Source organism: Ornithodoros turicata, chromosome 10 (assembly GCF_037126465.1).
Source record: "Ornithodoros turicata isolate Travis chromosome 10, ASM3712646v1, whole genome shotgun sequence".
NCBI lineage: Eukaryota > Metazoa > Arthropoda > Arachnida > Ixodida > Argasidae > Ornithodoros > Ornithodoros turicata.
The window spans coordinates 4,685,497-4,700,142 of NC_088210.1; the positions used below are offsets into that span (position 1 = coordinate 4,685,497).

Genomic DNA, 14,646 nt, shown 5'->3' on the forward strand with positions numbered 1-14,646 from the left:
GTTGTCATCGTAGCCCGTAAAGCCATTCTCGATATCCTGAACAGTTGCAATGGCAGCATAAGACCACGGGCGAAGGCCAGTCTCATCGTAAAAGCACCTGTGGCTGTACACGGAAGAACGTGCCATACTTGTCGAAATTCACGTTCGTGATCATGCTCACTCATGTACAATGTAACGAACGAGCTGAACACAAGTGGGGAGCTGAAAGGGAGAGCTGAGCCGAGGATGAGTGAGTAGCCTCGGTACCTGATGTTTTTATTGTGTTCCAGCCCAATAGCAGTTATGTGGTTGGTGAAAGAATTCAAGCCCTCTAATACTCGAGCGAGGCCTAAGGCTTGCATAATTTCGTTCGTTGTGTCACCAGATGTCACATGATTTGTGCTATTCATTGTAAATAAGATACTCATTTATTTGAATTGCGGGTGGAAACCATCTTTATTGACTGGTGTAGCGTAAGAATTATGTCTTTTTGGGATACTTGTAGCCAATCGTCCCGAGAGATCTGCGTGGTACACACTTGTCCATGAAGCATATCTGAAACAATCAGCAGAAAAGACCTCAGCCAGTTCCAGCAAACTGAGTAGCATCAACAATATATCTTGGAACCAGAGTTGTACGTAACGCGTTACTAGTAATAGCGTTACTAGCAATCAATTAGTTTTTTCAGTAATGTTTTAACGTAATCAATTAATTTTGTGAGCAAGTAATTTTCCAAGTAGTCTGATTACAATTTTCGGAAATCAATTACCGAGTAATCGATTACTTTTATAACCTTCTGTCAACAATGGTAACCCTTTTCAGCAAGCCACTCTGTTCTCCTGTTCCACCACGAGCTCGACTGAAGCAATAACGAAGAGGTCACTGTGACGGTCGTCTCTAGTCCACACGTGTTCCATGCACACCACAGTAATATGATAATCCCTTACAACCGCGACCTACTGGAGCAACAGTAAAATAGGTGACTGTATTTATAAATTGTGCGGGCTGAACATAACAATAGTAATAAAACGAAGCGGATCTTTCGATGTTGTTTTAAATGTGTGTGTGTGTATATATTTGTGTATTTCACTTAACATGTGTAGGTGTCTCATATTAGAATTTGCAACAAGAGCTGCATGGTTGCATTAACTGCAGGCTTGCTGGCTTTGCTATGGCCCACAATTTAAAAGTAACGTGAAAACTAAGGCGTTACATTTTTAATCGGTATCGTATTACATTTTTGATGAAGTAATTTGTAACGGTAAAGAATTATTTTTCGTGCAGTAGTAACAGTAATTGTAATCAATTACTTTTTTCGAGTAACGTGTACAACTATGCTTGGAACCAGCGAAATGGAGAGGGAAGCACTAATTGAAGTCATTCTTTCGCACAGCTAACGCAGTTTGATTAAATTCAGCAGCGAACTACGTCATCGGCATCTGCCTCTCATATGTGTTCAGCTGCTTCTTCTGCCTCATACATCAACTATCGCAACTTGGAAGGGAAGAAAAACCTGTCATCTACGTGCCAGTTTTCACTTAGTCGTCGCGTATTCCACACGGTGTCCGTTATAGGCTTCGATTTACGAATGTCTGACCAAATCGCTTCCGTCAAACTTTGAATCGAGACGCTTACACGGAGAATGATGAGCTACATTTCTTTTTTTTTCCTTGCAAGCGTTTCTTCCAAATTTGTCGGAAGCGATTCAGTCAGACATTCGTAAATCGCAGCATTCAGCGTACATAGTTGCATAGAGGGGTAGGAATCCAGCGAACCGGTAGAGGTGTAGGAAGTGAGTTGCCTCAGGACAGGAGCCGCCGGTATTTCGAACATAGACTGTTCTTCTTCTGGGCACCGTCCCCATCATTGGCATGGTTTTTAAAGGGTTAGGTACGACGTGTTAAAGGTTCATGCGAATTGTGGGTCAGCAGCCCGGAGGGAAGAAAGCGTCCGTACGGGTTTCTACACACTAAACTTTTTTACACCCTTTTCAGTGTAAGGTGGGTGTACCATAACTCCCACCCTTTTGAGTGTAAAAATTTGTAGGTGTAATGAAATACACCTACCTCTGAGGGTGTATTTCACAACACACTCACACATACACACCTCTGAAAGGTTGTAACATCTACTTAGCGGGTGTGCTGCTTATTGGTCTACACTGGTGATTGGACGATGCCCTATAACTGAGACTGATTCAATTTTTAGTGTGGCGTAAAGTCCGCAGCTTTGGTTCCATAGTGTGTGTATCATGCATATCAGCCAAAGTAAATACATAACGTGAACATGTAATGCATTGTGTGCTCCCAATATAGCAATTAGGAACTGGTGCCATATCGGACGAATATGATATACGGATAAGGATATACGCGCTTACATTTAGACGCGCTTAGAGATAAATTCGAAACATCGCATAAAGGCGATGACGAACCAAGCTTACTTAGAAAGGCATTTCCCTTCTAAGAGCAAAACAGACACTATATACATTGCCTGTCTTGCGAGCGTCTGCAAATTCGGTAGCCCTGCTCCCATGCCAGTCAAACCCAAGGGTGAGATGTACAAGTTTAATTTGATTATACACACAAAAAAACACTGAATCGAGGAATTGCTTGGTGTATCAACTCACCATCAAGATAACATTTGTGTTTCTTACTTGTTTTGGTATGACGTAAAATTAAGACTCAGAGTACACGCCATTTATATTCCATGAAATGTTATAATTATTAGGTATTAGGTAGTATTATGAAATTTCACAATAAGGCAAAACGCCCCTAAACCATTGCACCCTTACGCCCTTAGTACACCTTTAACACACCAATGTAGATGTGCACCCAATTCACACCCATGTATGAGAGGATCAGCCTCTAAGGGGTGTAATAAGAGTATGATCTGGGTGTATATTTCAAAATACACCTCTCTTACACTAACATAGGTGTAAAAAAAATTAGTGTGTACGGCCGGAGTGAACGTCTTTGTTAGAGTGTGGAGGGGATTATGTGAACGAAGTGATCTTGGCTCCAGACCGGTTACAGAAATAGGAGGTTCACGTACACGAGGTCCCGTGTACGTGAACCTTCCATTTCTGTAACCGGTTTCGGAACCACGCAGTCTCGTTGGGACGTGTTCTACTTTGTCTACATTGAAAGTGACTGTCTTGGTCGCCAATATAGTTTCGTCATTTCTCGAGTAGTAGGACTTCGGTTGTCTTCTCTCTAGGCATGAGGAACGCACCACAAGCCTTCTACATGCCACGGTAGGTTTATACAGGTCTCCAAGAGGGCGAGGGCATTAGACCTGACCTGCACCAGGTCAGTCGCTACGTCGCTAACATGCGTGTTGAGCCATTGCACGTTAATAACTTTTATGACCACGCTGTCGTTCGTCCTGGCAGCTGTACTATATTTAGGGCCTGACTTTTTCGGGTTTTATTTTTGGCCAAATTCGGGGGGTAAATATCGGGTGATATTTTTCATTTGAAAAATCGGGTTAAATCCCGTTACGGCATATTCTGTCGTCAGGAATGCGGGTGTATTCGGGTGATTTTTTTTGTTTAATAAAAATTTGTCTTAACGTGGAACTAATGTTTAGCAATGTTATCAAACTTTATTTTAATGCACGCTTATGAGTGTGCCACGCGACCCGGACGTTTTCGGGTAGATTCGGGTTAAACCCAAATTTTACAGATTTCGTTCGGGGGGTAAATATCGGGCGGATACGGGTTTAACCCTAAAAAGTCAGGCCCTAACTATATTTTAGGTCGTACTGTATTTTACGAAATATCGAGAGTAGTAGACTGCAGGTGTTTTGGTTGTCTAGCGCGCGTCCGGTTTGCATCGTACATGGAATTGATGTTCTTCGTTCTTTTTGTGAGACATTCTTGCCCGCGTTGCTTGTCGCATTTTACACAAATGCGCTTCGCGTTCTGAGATTCCATCGCAGGGGGGAGCACGCGTCCTGGGCCAACTTCGCACGGATATATGTCGTCATTCGTCTCAAGGCCGGAAAAACAAAGAGAAACGATATTTAACATAAATAATATACAGCAACGAAAGCAACTCTGCTATATGAAATGCCTATAAGAGAGAAAGCATAGTATTGCCCGCGCCGTGATCCGAACACTCGTCACCTCGCGGTCACTACGTGGTCATCCAAACTACTAGGCCACGCGAGCCAGTTTTTTTTTTATAACATTCCATACACAGTATTAGGGTATGCAGACACGCACTATAGAAGCATTATAAAAGTGGGGAAAATATTTACATAATGGGAGACGTCCTGAAAGGAAGTTGCTCATAAAAGAATGGAAGGATGATCAGTAATCTACGAGGTGAATTACGCACAACAGCTAAGCAAGCTAAGCGCGAGCATAACATCTTAGTAAGGACACAACAAGATAGCATATGATCGATACACAGGAGAAGCAGTACAAAACAGCAGAAAAAACAAACAAACAAAATGCTTACACACAGGTAATGCATACTTGAGACGTAATATCCAGGGGAACTTCTGCCAATGAGATCGAGAATAGTAAAACAGTGCTATCAGAGAGCTAGTGTTTCAAGGCAGTGTTGTAGCCGGGCTCGATCACGTGAGCAGCCGACAACGAGTGCAGGGCTCACGCTGTGACATACCCCGAACTCGAAGGGTTCATTCATAAGTGATATCGCATTTAGAACTACACCGCTGGCCCGTTCCATATACTTCCGTCTCGACCTGTATTGTTCGTTCAGCCACTGATTATTTACCTTGCTATTTCTCTTCCCGCATCCGAAGCCATCTGGCGCTGAAGTTCTTCGGAATTCTTGCACGTTGTTGTTCCAACAACAACTTAGGGTACACCCGTCGTTAAGAGTCTGCGTAGTGGCAAAAACACATTAGAAACTTTCATCTGCGGTATTGCTGAATGATAGAGCCAACGCGACGCGCTGGTGACAAATACACGTTATTAGGAATATTTCACGGGCAAAACAATGAACTGATAAAGTCACTGATTGTTCTAGTAAGTTCAATGTCTGTCTTCTCTTCACAGTGAAGCATGTAAAATGTAGAAAGACAACTCCGAGTCATGTTTTTCCTTTTCTGCTTCTATTCTGAGCTCTGTTCACAAAGGCATACTGCAAAACTCATCCCCTGCCACACGGGTACTAAACATGACACTGAGCGTATAATGAGTTAAGTCCTATGGCCTGTTCCGACATATAGTAGCGCACTAATATGGCGCTACAAAATAGCGCACAAAAACAGCGCTCCCTGTCATCGGACGGTTCTCACTTGCGAAGCGCGCGGCGCTAGGGCTATAATATTCGCTGGTCGTTTACGGTCACTCCCGTCATGCCGTCTTCGGAATTCGACGAACAAGTTCCATCAATTGACTATAAAAAAAAAATTACGATACATTTTAGATGACAAACTTGACGATTCCAATGCGGTCATAGTGCCTTGAAGCACGGAAGCAAACCAACTCCACGACTTCTGCAACGTTATCAATGAAGGACCCCCTCATTGGCCAATACGAATCCAGTGCCATTATTAGCGCTCAAAAAGTCGACACGAGCTCAACTCCAGCAAGCGCTCCTTTTTAGCGGTTTGCAGCACCACGAGGAGGAAAATATAGCACTACTTTCTAGTGCTGTATAACTAGTCGCTAAATGTCAAAACAGGCCTTTATTGTCATTCGTGCCGTGCTATACGGAGATATTTCATGGCACTGACATTTTCCACGTAATGAGATCGCCACAATTCATTCGCCCATGAAATTCGTACCTTCGCTCCCATTGTCTGAGAACAAAGCAATTCAAAACTTCCAGAGAGCCACTTGAAACTGCGCACCGCTCAATTACTCTATGACTGACACGTAAACAAGCATTATTTTCTGTCAAAAATGCATTGTCTTTCATGGTGTTTTTTGCGTACATACATTTGGCGTACAATACATACGTACATACAATAATTTTAGAACACAGCACAGACGATCGAATATGAACTAAAGCAAATTTTCTAATTTTTTGGGAATATAATCGGTATTTCGGATTTGAACACGTTTACACTCAAGTATCGCACCTCTTAAGGCTCATTCACACATGCGTTTCAAAAAGCAGCGCCGCCTCAGTGTTCGCAGCGCCGCTGAGAGGGGCCTGTCACACATAGCCGAGCTGCCATCCTGAAAACGCGCTTCGTTGTTGTTGCTACGTCAAGATCGTACCGACACTTCTAGCTCTCTTCCTCAAAATTTACATTGTGAAGCATGTTCTCTATTTTAAAATTATCGTGAAGCATTTCTGCTGGAATCATCAATCGTTGGAACGACAAACGCGACATAATAGCAGAGAAAGAACGGCAGAAGAAGCGAGACACATGTTTACCTACCGACGACCAACACACCGTTACACGTATTTATTTTCGTCGATTCCGTGGTTTGCGCAAATTCCCAGCTCATCGTTGACAGCTCAGACACCAAACAACTGTTGGTGACAAGGAATTTACTCACGCGGAAGCACCAAACACATACACACGCACAAATGACAAAAGATCCCAGCGCGGTATCGGGAGGCCCGCCATTGCCCGCCGGCGCCAAAAGGAAGCCACCTACACCTCCACCCCTCCGAGCGCTCCGATTGGCTGGATGAAAAGCGTTCGCGTTTCTGCCCTCCGAAGCTGCAGCACGGAGCGGTTCTCGAAAAGCGGCTGGAAACGCTCCGCGGCTCGCGTTTCGCGGCGCCGCGAACGCGAACCGCGTTCAAAAAACGCATGTGTGAATCAAGCTTTAGGCCGTTATTGGGAAACCCGCATCAGAATCGCGTTTAATGGCACTTTAAGCTGACATGGAGAACGACTATCGTCAGAAATGGCGTTCGGGACCAGCGTGACACTACACGCTAATGATATTTTTTCTGCCCGTGTGGGACGGGTATTACTTTCCGAGACCCACTTTCAAAGATACCAGGTGCCGTCACCAGGGGGTGCGGTGCACTCCGGATGAACAGAGCCGTTTATAGGGAGTGTTTGGCCATTAGGAGGAGCCTAACTTGAAACGCGTCATGCGACGTTACTGCTAAGCGATCTCTTCTGCCGTGCTCTATTGTCGACCCGTCGTCAGGCGGTCACCGTCGCCATATTGATGCTGATGGTTGTTTACGATACAAGGAGGGAAGACACGTGCGTTCATCATCCTTCGAAAGCCCTTTGTCCTTGAACTCTTACAGTTTGGCAACAAAGTCCACCTTATCACAGGCGGCTGTGGGTCATATGCCGGTCATTCCTGTAGATTGTATTCAGTGCCACAACAACGCTGTCGACCCGATGGCGGACAGCATCAAAATGGCGCCGACCAGATGGCTGATGAGCGGATTCTTCTTGCATTGGGCTTTTAAGGGCGGCCCAACGATGACTGCAACGTCAAAATAGGCTTCACCCACGAGGCGGCAAAAGATCAGAAAATGGCCAAACTCCCTGTATAAATTGCTCTGCGGATGAAGCGACGGAAGGAGGTGACGCGCCGCATCAGCCCTTCCCTTTCACCTCTTTTTCTGTGGCGCAATGACCCCAAAAACAACATCAGGAGCCCTCTGCGGACAACATTTTTTTGCTGCATGGGGTATGATATCGTGGGAGGTGACGTAGAGAGAACCTGCACAGGGTTACACGTTCGCTAGTGTCGCCAGTAATATCAAGTCATACAGGGTACATATGAAAGGCGGTAATGCGCATCCAAGCGAACATGCAATCCAAGTTTTACAGTAAATGGCGTAATATACACTCATAAAATCGGTGGAGTAGATTACCACTTTAAGGTGTGTCAGTCTGTTTGTGCCGTAGTGTAGGACGACGGGTAATTTGCACTGCCTGAGTTCTGTTGATGTGCGCCAGAAATCTCCGACGCACGGGGCTGGCAACTCATCGAGCTCCCAAAAACCACCGCAAGCGTTTCCCCAGGTGATGCTGCGCGGCAGAGGTCACATCCTTATCAAACCCAATGAAAATGGCCGTAGCTGCCTTGCTTCTGACGTCAGAGCTTGATTTGGGCCTCGTGTTCAAGCAACCACATTGCCCAGAAGCGAGGCCTGGCCGCTTAAGCCACGTTACGTAACAGTTAACACTATAGTGATCAAGACCGCTTTCGAAGGCTGTAGTTATACGCAGGCGAGCCGCATGTGCAGCCAATTGTGGCCACGGAAAATCTGCGTTTGAATCGCATACTGCGATCCCGAATTTATATATGTCCGCGTCCAACGGAGGGAGAGAAGGGATACATTAAAAAGGCCTTCTGTGCCTCTGAGACTTTCGTTCGGGCATTCTACCTCGCCATCTACAGCAGATAGAAAAACAATTATTTTTGCTTGAGTATTCTTGCGCGCAGTACTTTGCGTCTGTTGTGTAATGCAAGTGCCCTCAAGCTGGATCCCGCGATGCCCCACGGTGTGTTCCGGGGGTGTGCGCATTTGGACATCGCTGAATCATTGCAGGGAAGAGACAAAGCATCCATGCGGGGAAATAGCTTGCTCCCGAATACATTGCGCTTAAAGTTGTTAATTCGTTTATTACAGTGTAACATTTTTTTAATAGTTTGACAGCGCGTTAATCTTTTTGGCGCGATACGAGTTATGGAGATTCAGGGTACACATGCAGACGAATTGAGCCTGTGGTATGCCCAAGATTCGCGGACAAAAGCTTAAAGCGGACTTCGCCTGCATTACAAGAAATTATGCTGAAAAGAAACTATCCCTATATCCATAGAGGCTCTTTCCCCCGGCGTTTGAAATCTTACACATTGTACTCCATGGGACAGAAGTAGAATTCGCGCTCCATCTTGATTTCAGACTCTTATACGTAAAAATATATCCGCTTTAGGTAATTTTCCACTGCAGTTTCACAACCAGGGGGACCATGTTTGGAACCTAAAGTGAATGTATTGGTTTTCTAGCCAGCCAATTTTGTTCCCGAGTGCATCAAAGTGCGACTAAAATATGAGACATCATACTTAAACAGGGCTTAGCCTATCGACAGTTCCGCATGTAGGAAAGCCGACTGTACATTTGAGCACGTGTAAATGGGAGGAGGAATGAAACTCGAAAAGGAGGGGAATTATCAGAGTTATGCGCGCATTCTCCTGTGATAACCAGCACCGCAAGACGGTTTGATAAAAGCATCGACAAAATAAAGGTGTGCTTTCACGGCCAAAGAGGCTGAAGAACATTTCCTGTGACTTCTGCTTTAACAACAGAAAAGACAAAGCTGCAGATACTACATTCCCCTGCGGTTCGCGTTTTGGGAAATCGAAAGCTCTCTTCCTCTTAGTATCAGTTTCTTAAACTCTTTCTGACATTGTACTTAATGCGTTAAAAAGCTGTAGAAAAATTCTTATCGCTGTAGTGTACCGATATTGCATTGTGATCTGCCCGCCGATGACTTCCTTTTCATCTTTAGCTTATCTGTGACCGTCATGTTTTTGTATGTATACAATGTATTATTACCTTTATGTTTCACACTCTTTCTTAATTTTTCCTCGCAGAACCACGTGGAAGCCACCAGTATGAAATTAGATGGGTACATTAATGACAAAATCGTATATTTAAAATCGTAAAATCGTATATTTCGGTTGTATGGAACTGTCTCCCCAACACGTATTCGTTAAAAATTGAAAATGTTCAGAGATGCATTTTCCGCATTGTTTACGACAGGTATTTGGGGCGTACATGTTATTATAATTATGAAACTTTATTGTGCAAGCTTGATATTTCTTCACTGTTTAGCCGCAGACACGAATATGATATTCTCTTTTTGTTTAAAGTTGTTAATGGTGCCTTATTTTGTAGGGACTTCCTGGTTGCTCTAGCATTTCATGTGCCGACGAGACGTTCCCGGCAGGTTTCGCTATTTTATCCACTAAATCAATTGAAACTTTTACCATCATCCAGGTTGCAAATTGCTTACAACCATATGCCACACGATGTTGACATTTTTAACACATTTTGTCGATTCAGGAGTGATTCAAATGCCTGATGTTATTTTACTGGGATGCTTCTTGTTTACAATGTGTAACATTACAGGGCTCGATGCCGTTATGTGCACCTTTAAATAAAACAAATGTCTAATGTCAAAATCTCTATTAAAGTAGCACAGAAGTCATTTTTAACACCCAGTTTTCTTCCTATAAAACTGTTAAGTTTGCCAGTAAGATGCACCATACGAAGTAATTTACACGACACAGTCATAATTATCGCAGAAATTGAATTTAAAATGCGCCGCAAAAAGCGACCGTGCGCAACGGTGGTGAAGAGCAGTACCAGCCTGTGATCTGCCTGGAACCTCGCGCTGACGCTATAAGGAGAACGCTCGCTGATTGGCCTAGAGAAAGGTTGTCTGCTACTCCGCTGTCGTCTGCTACTCGGCTGTTCGGGGTTCTGATAAAGCCTTTCTCCTTGCTCGGTAATGCTTCGGCCGCTCCTTCTATCTCCAATTCTCCGGGAGAACTGGCAAAACAGGTTTACGGCGGCAAAGGGACAATGCGCTGACCCCCACTGACCGGAAAACCAGAACGAGTCTCCTTATGCCGTCATCGGTGACGTGCCATCATACCTCCTCATCCTCGTTATAGCTGGAGTGGCGAGTTAAGGGTGAAGGCGCGGAGCTATGTTTATGTGAGTTTTTTCTGGGAAACAAATTGCACACCTCAAAACCTTTCGCGCTATTCGGTATAATGACACACACACTTTCATCAGATGTCTTAATCTGAAATTTTTTTGGATGGCCCTCTGTACTCCTTTAAGGAGAAGCGAAGGCAAGCCAATCTTTCTTTTTCTTTTCTTCATACATACACTTGTCTCGGCGACAGCATGCTTAAACTGTGCGTGGCCGAGCCGTTGCGCCTGCGCTCTCCGGGAGCGTCATTCACGAACAAAATGCGTATGTCCTCTATGTTCAACTCACTTGAATGCGTCGAATACAACTGGGACCTAGCGCATATAATTGTGTTGTGTCAACGTTTTCTTGACTTCAAGCCGATTATGGCGGCGTACCTGTGCAGAAATTTCACACAACAGAAGCGCGCTTTTTGATTCTTCCTTTAAGCAAATACTCGGAAACATGCATCATTCTGTGCTTATTTTAGCAGCATGTTTTGCGCGTGAAATAGTGCACCCTGGGCGATTTTTGCAAGCACTCGAGGTGACGTTGTACTTCGCCTTCGACAACGTACTGTCAATTGCCTAAGGTAACGTTTCCCCAATATTCCCATCAGCATGGCGATATCCGATCTCTCTCTCTCTCTCTCTCTCTTTTTTTAGCGTACACCAGGGGTGCCGAACTCAGTCGTGCCTGCGGGCCGCATTGAACCTTGGAGGAACTACGCAGGCCGCACACGAGTGCTTTGGGGTAGCCTGCTTCTGGTACGCAGGGTGTCCCAGAAAACGTGTCTTTGAATTGTAATAAAAAAAAAATCTACTCCACGTACAATCATGCCGCCAACGGCATTTGTGTTTTCTTGGTTTTTGCCACCTCCTGATGTGCATGTCATGTAACCTAAGTTTAATTATGTAAATTTTTGCGAAGTGAACTCGGAAATTTGCCAAGTGAAGGCCACTTTTACACCCCGTCAACATGAAGAGCGTGCCGAATTTGCTCAAATTCATGATAATTCACAGTGATATTCAGGATCTATCCTGTCGAGAAAAATAGTCGAACATCATGCTTCTCGGAGCACTTGAGTATAACGCACGAGGACTTTTTGAGCGCAATCGCTGTCAGTCCGACGAAAGGAGATGGGCAAAGATGGTATTGGGGGCAAAGGAAAGATGGGTCTCCGAAGATGCGCAATGAATAAAATAAACAAAAAAGCGGTGTTCCTTCACGATTTTTTTTGCGGACGAGCTGCCGAACGAATTTTTGTTCTAAAAACGGCTTCGATATCAGGTATCCGAAAGGACCAGATGTTCTCATTGGGACAGCTTCGTAGCTTTTATAATTAAAAAGTCAATTATCGATATTTAGGTAATTAGTGATTTGACGGTAGAGCAACATACGGCCAAGAACGTCCGCCGGCCCAGAGATGATAGAAGTGAAAACAGCATGTCCATAGCCCTTATATTTTTTGTTGTGTGTTTGGGGGAACAGCACATTAGAAGCATACTACATCCCAACATCCTACATCCCAACCAGCTAAAAGCCAGCGCTTGATCGAGTAAACGCAAAATTTACTAGGTAGATTTTGAGAAAGTACGATTTTTCAACGCTATCGCTTCAGAGCTATCCATGTCATATGCTGGGAGATACAAGCGGAACGGGATGTCACTGGCTGGGATAGCTCGTGCAACAGACCCGATATCACTCCAACCCACGGGATGCACGTAATTATTACTTAGTTCACGATTCTCATGACAGTCTGATAGGCAGTCATGTTGCCTACGAAGTGTCGTTCCGATCTCTAGTCCGTGTACGGCTACTAGATGAGCATGAAATATATTGTGGGGAGGGCAGTGGAGATGCAATAACCCCAAGAACGTGACAGCACGGCAAATCGGGTTAACGTCAACTGGCCTACGTCCGACCGATATGACCGGTCGGTGAGGAGTCTGCCCTTTGGGCGGGTTTCATATCCATGGTCGGGGCGCGCCGGGAGCCAGTCCGCGCATGGACCGCCAGTGGAACGACTGCGAGACTCAAAAAAGAACATAAAAATGCACAATAGAAAGGAAACCTCCCAAGGCTCCGAAATAATCCATTCCCTATAAATTTCAACAGCGGCAAAAAGGAAACGTAATGAGCTAGACAAGAGAGAAACTGATGTTCTGAGGCTGGAACAACATAGAAGGGACAGATACAAACAAAGCCTCAAATTGCCTAAGAAATAACGATGAAAGATGAAAGTCGCTGAAAAGGTTAGCCAGCTGTAGGGATCGAACCCTAATCCAGAAGATGTGGGTTCGATCCCTACAGCTGGCTAACCTTTTCTGCGACTTTCATCTTTCATCGAGCTAGACAAATAGAAAAAAAAAACAAGCGTTGAGTAACATACGAAGTCCCCTACCCGGCCGGGCGCACGAGCAGGCTCTAGGACACCGGGCGTTAACCACCCGCTCCGGCAGCGCAGGGACCGAAGTGCCAGGGTGACAAGAAACTTGAAAACACCGCCGTTTTCTGACTAAACTGTCCCCGAGACAGGAAAGCAAACCGGCAGAGCAGAATAAATGTATATCCCCCTCCCCTTCTCCATGTTCAGGAGGGCAGCGTCACACAACCTCATCAGGGGAACGGGTGTTCGTGCGTCGTCGGCTGACTTCAGTGAGAACTGTGGCAACATTTGTCTCACGGTCGTCTGACGACAATCAAGGGACAACACCCATACAGCACAGCCGAAAGCAGGATCCGAACTCCGGTCACCTCACAAGCTTGTGGTGGAAGTTCATCATCGTACAGGCTTTAAAATTGACTTTGCTGTATTATATGCTCCTATACAGCCACCATTGCCGAATGGCACGGCTCTCCCTCCCGATTTGTTGACACTGCGAGGCGTGCGCCCTTTGGTGACACTTCACATTTTTTTTCTATAAATTGTCACAGAAGAAAGATACACGTCCCGTTTCCACCTCTAATAAAGACGGATACGCTAAGCAAAGGAGGACAGAAAGCGTGTTACGTCCCCCACACAGTTATTTTTTGGAAGTAGACGCCCAAAGGGTATGCACCTGATGGGAAGTTCTATTTTAAGTGGACTTTTTTTTTTTCACGCGCATTTTTTTCGGTTCCTGAGTATCATTACCTACAGAAAGTGACACGGATCCAAGTGAACAAGAGCATCCAGTGAAAGTGTGCCGTGCCCGGTACTCATGCATGCAATGAACCTACCGGGGAGGCTGCCGCGCCCTGAGCCCAGAAGGGCCTCTCCCTTCATGCCCCCATCTTTGAACAACCTCGTACCTCGCATAATGAGAAGGCATCGCTGTCGCTTGCAAACTCTTTGCAATACACGGTTCCGTCGAGGTCTTCTCCTGGAAGCTTGGTCACGTTGCTGTACACACCACGCGGTTTCTTGTTCAAACATCTCCTGGATTTGGTGCTGCAAAATGTGTTCCCAATAATGCCTAAAATGTGGGAACATATTTCCCACAAAACGTCTATATTCCACAGCCCAAACGCACACCAGCTAGGGTACTTCCACCAGAACTGGTTAGGCTTACTTCAGATTTGCTGCTACCCCGCCAGTCTCATCACTTCCCAGGCTGTAATGGCAAGCACACACTAGTATGTAATCACAGTCTCTTGCAAAGTGCTGCGCTAAGAACTTTATCTCAAGTCTCAGTTATAACGTTTGAATATAACAAAGACGGTTAAGAGCATCAACTGTTTACTATATACACATTAAGAACAAGACTTTCGTGTCTGCTGCACCTCATTAGGTTTAAGGACTTCTCCAGGTTTAACATTTTCGCGAGGAGAGTATCATTGCAGAGATATTTGTAATGTTGTTCTCCTGATTTTTAGTTATTTAAGATATGGTACCCAAGCATTCGTAGGGCCCAGCGAAATGACATAGTTGTATTGCTGGCGTATTCCAAAAACCCGGCATTGAGCTTTGCATTCGCCAGTGTATGCAGTGCGTCCTTCCTGTGCCGTCCTTATTTGTTTTTAGCGTTGTTTTAGCGATGTTATTTTGTATGCGCACCCTATTTTTAAGAA

General features: G+C 45.0%; 1 protein-coding gene across 1 annotated transcript in view; it reads right to left on the minus strand.

Annotated features, from left to right (window-relative positions):
• Positions 1 to 416: 416 nt before the first annotated feature.
• LOC135370680 (uncharacterized) overlaps positions 417 to 14,646 on the minus strand; it is a 56,640-nt gene continuing 42,410 nt past the window's right edge. The window contains exons 7-10 of the mRNA XM_064604471.1: positions 14,148 to 14,189; positions 13,888 to 14,026; positions 4,722 to 4,829; positions 417 to 534 (exon numbers count right to left, since the gene is read on the minus strand). Coding sequence (XP_064460541.1) covers positions 460 to 534; positions 4,722 to 4,829; positions 13,888 to 14,026; positions 14,148 to 14,189 — 364 coding nt within the window. The 3' untranslated portion in view covers positions 417 to 459. The remainder of the gene's footprint in view (positions 535 to 4,721; positions 4,830 to 13,887; positions 14,027 to 14,147; positions 14,190 to 14,646) is intronic.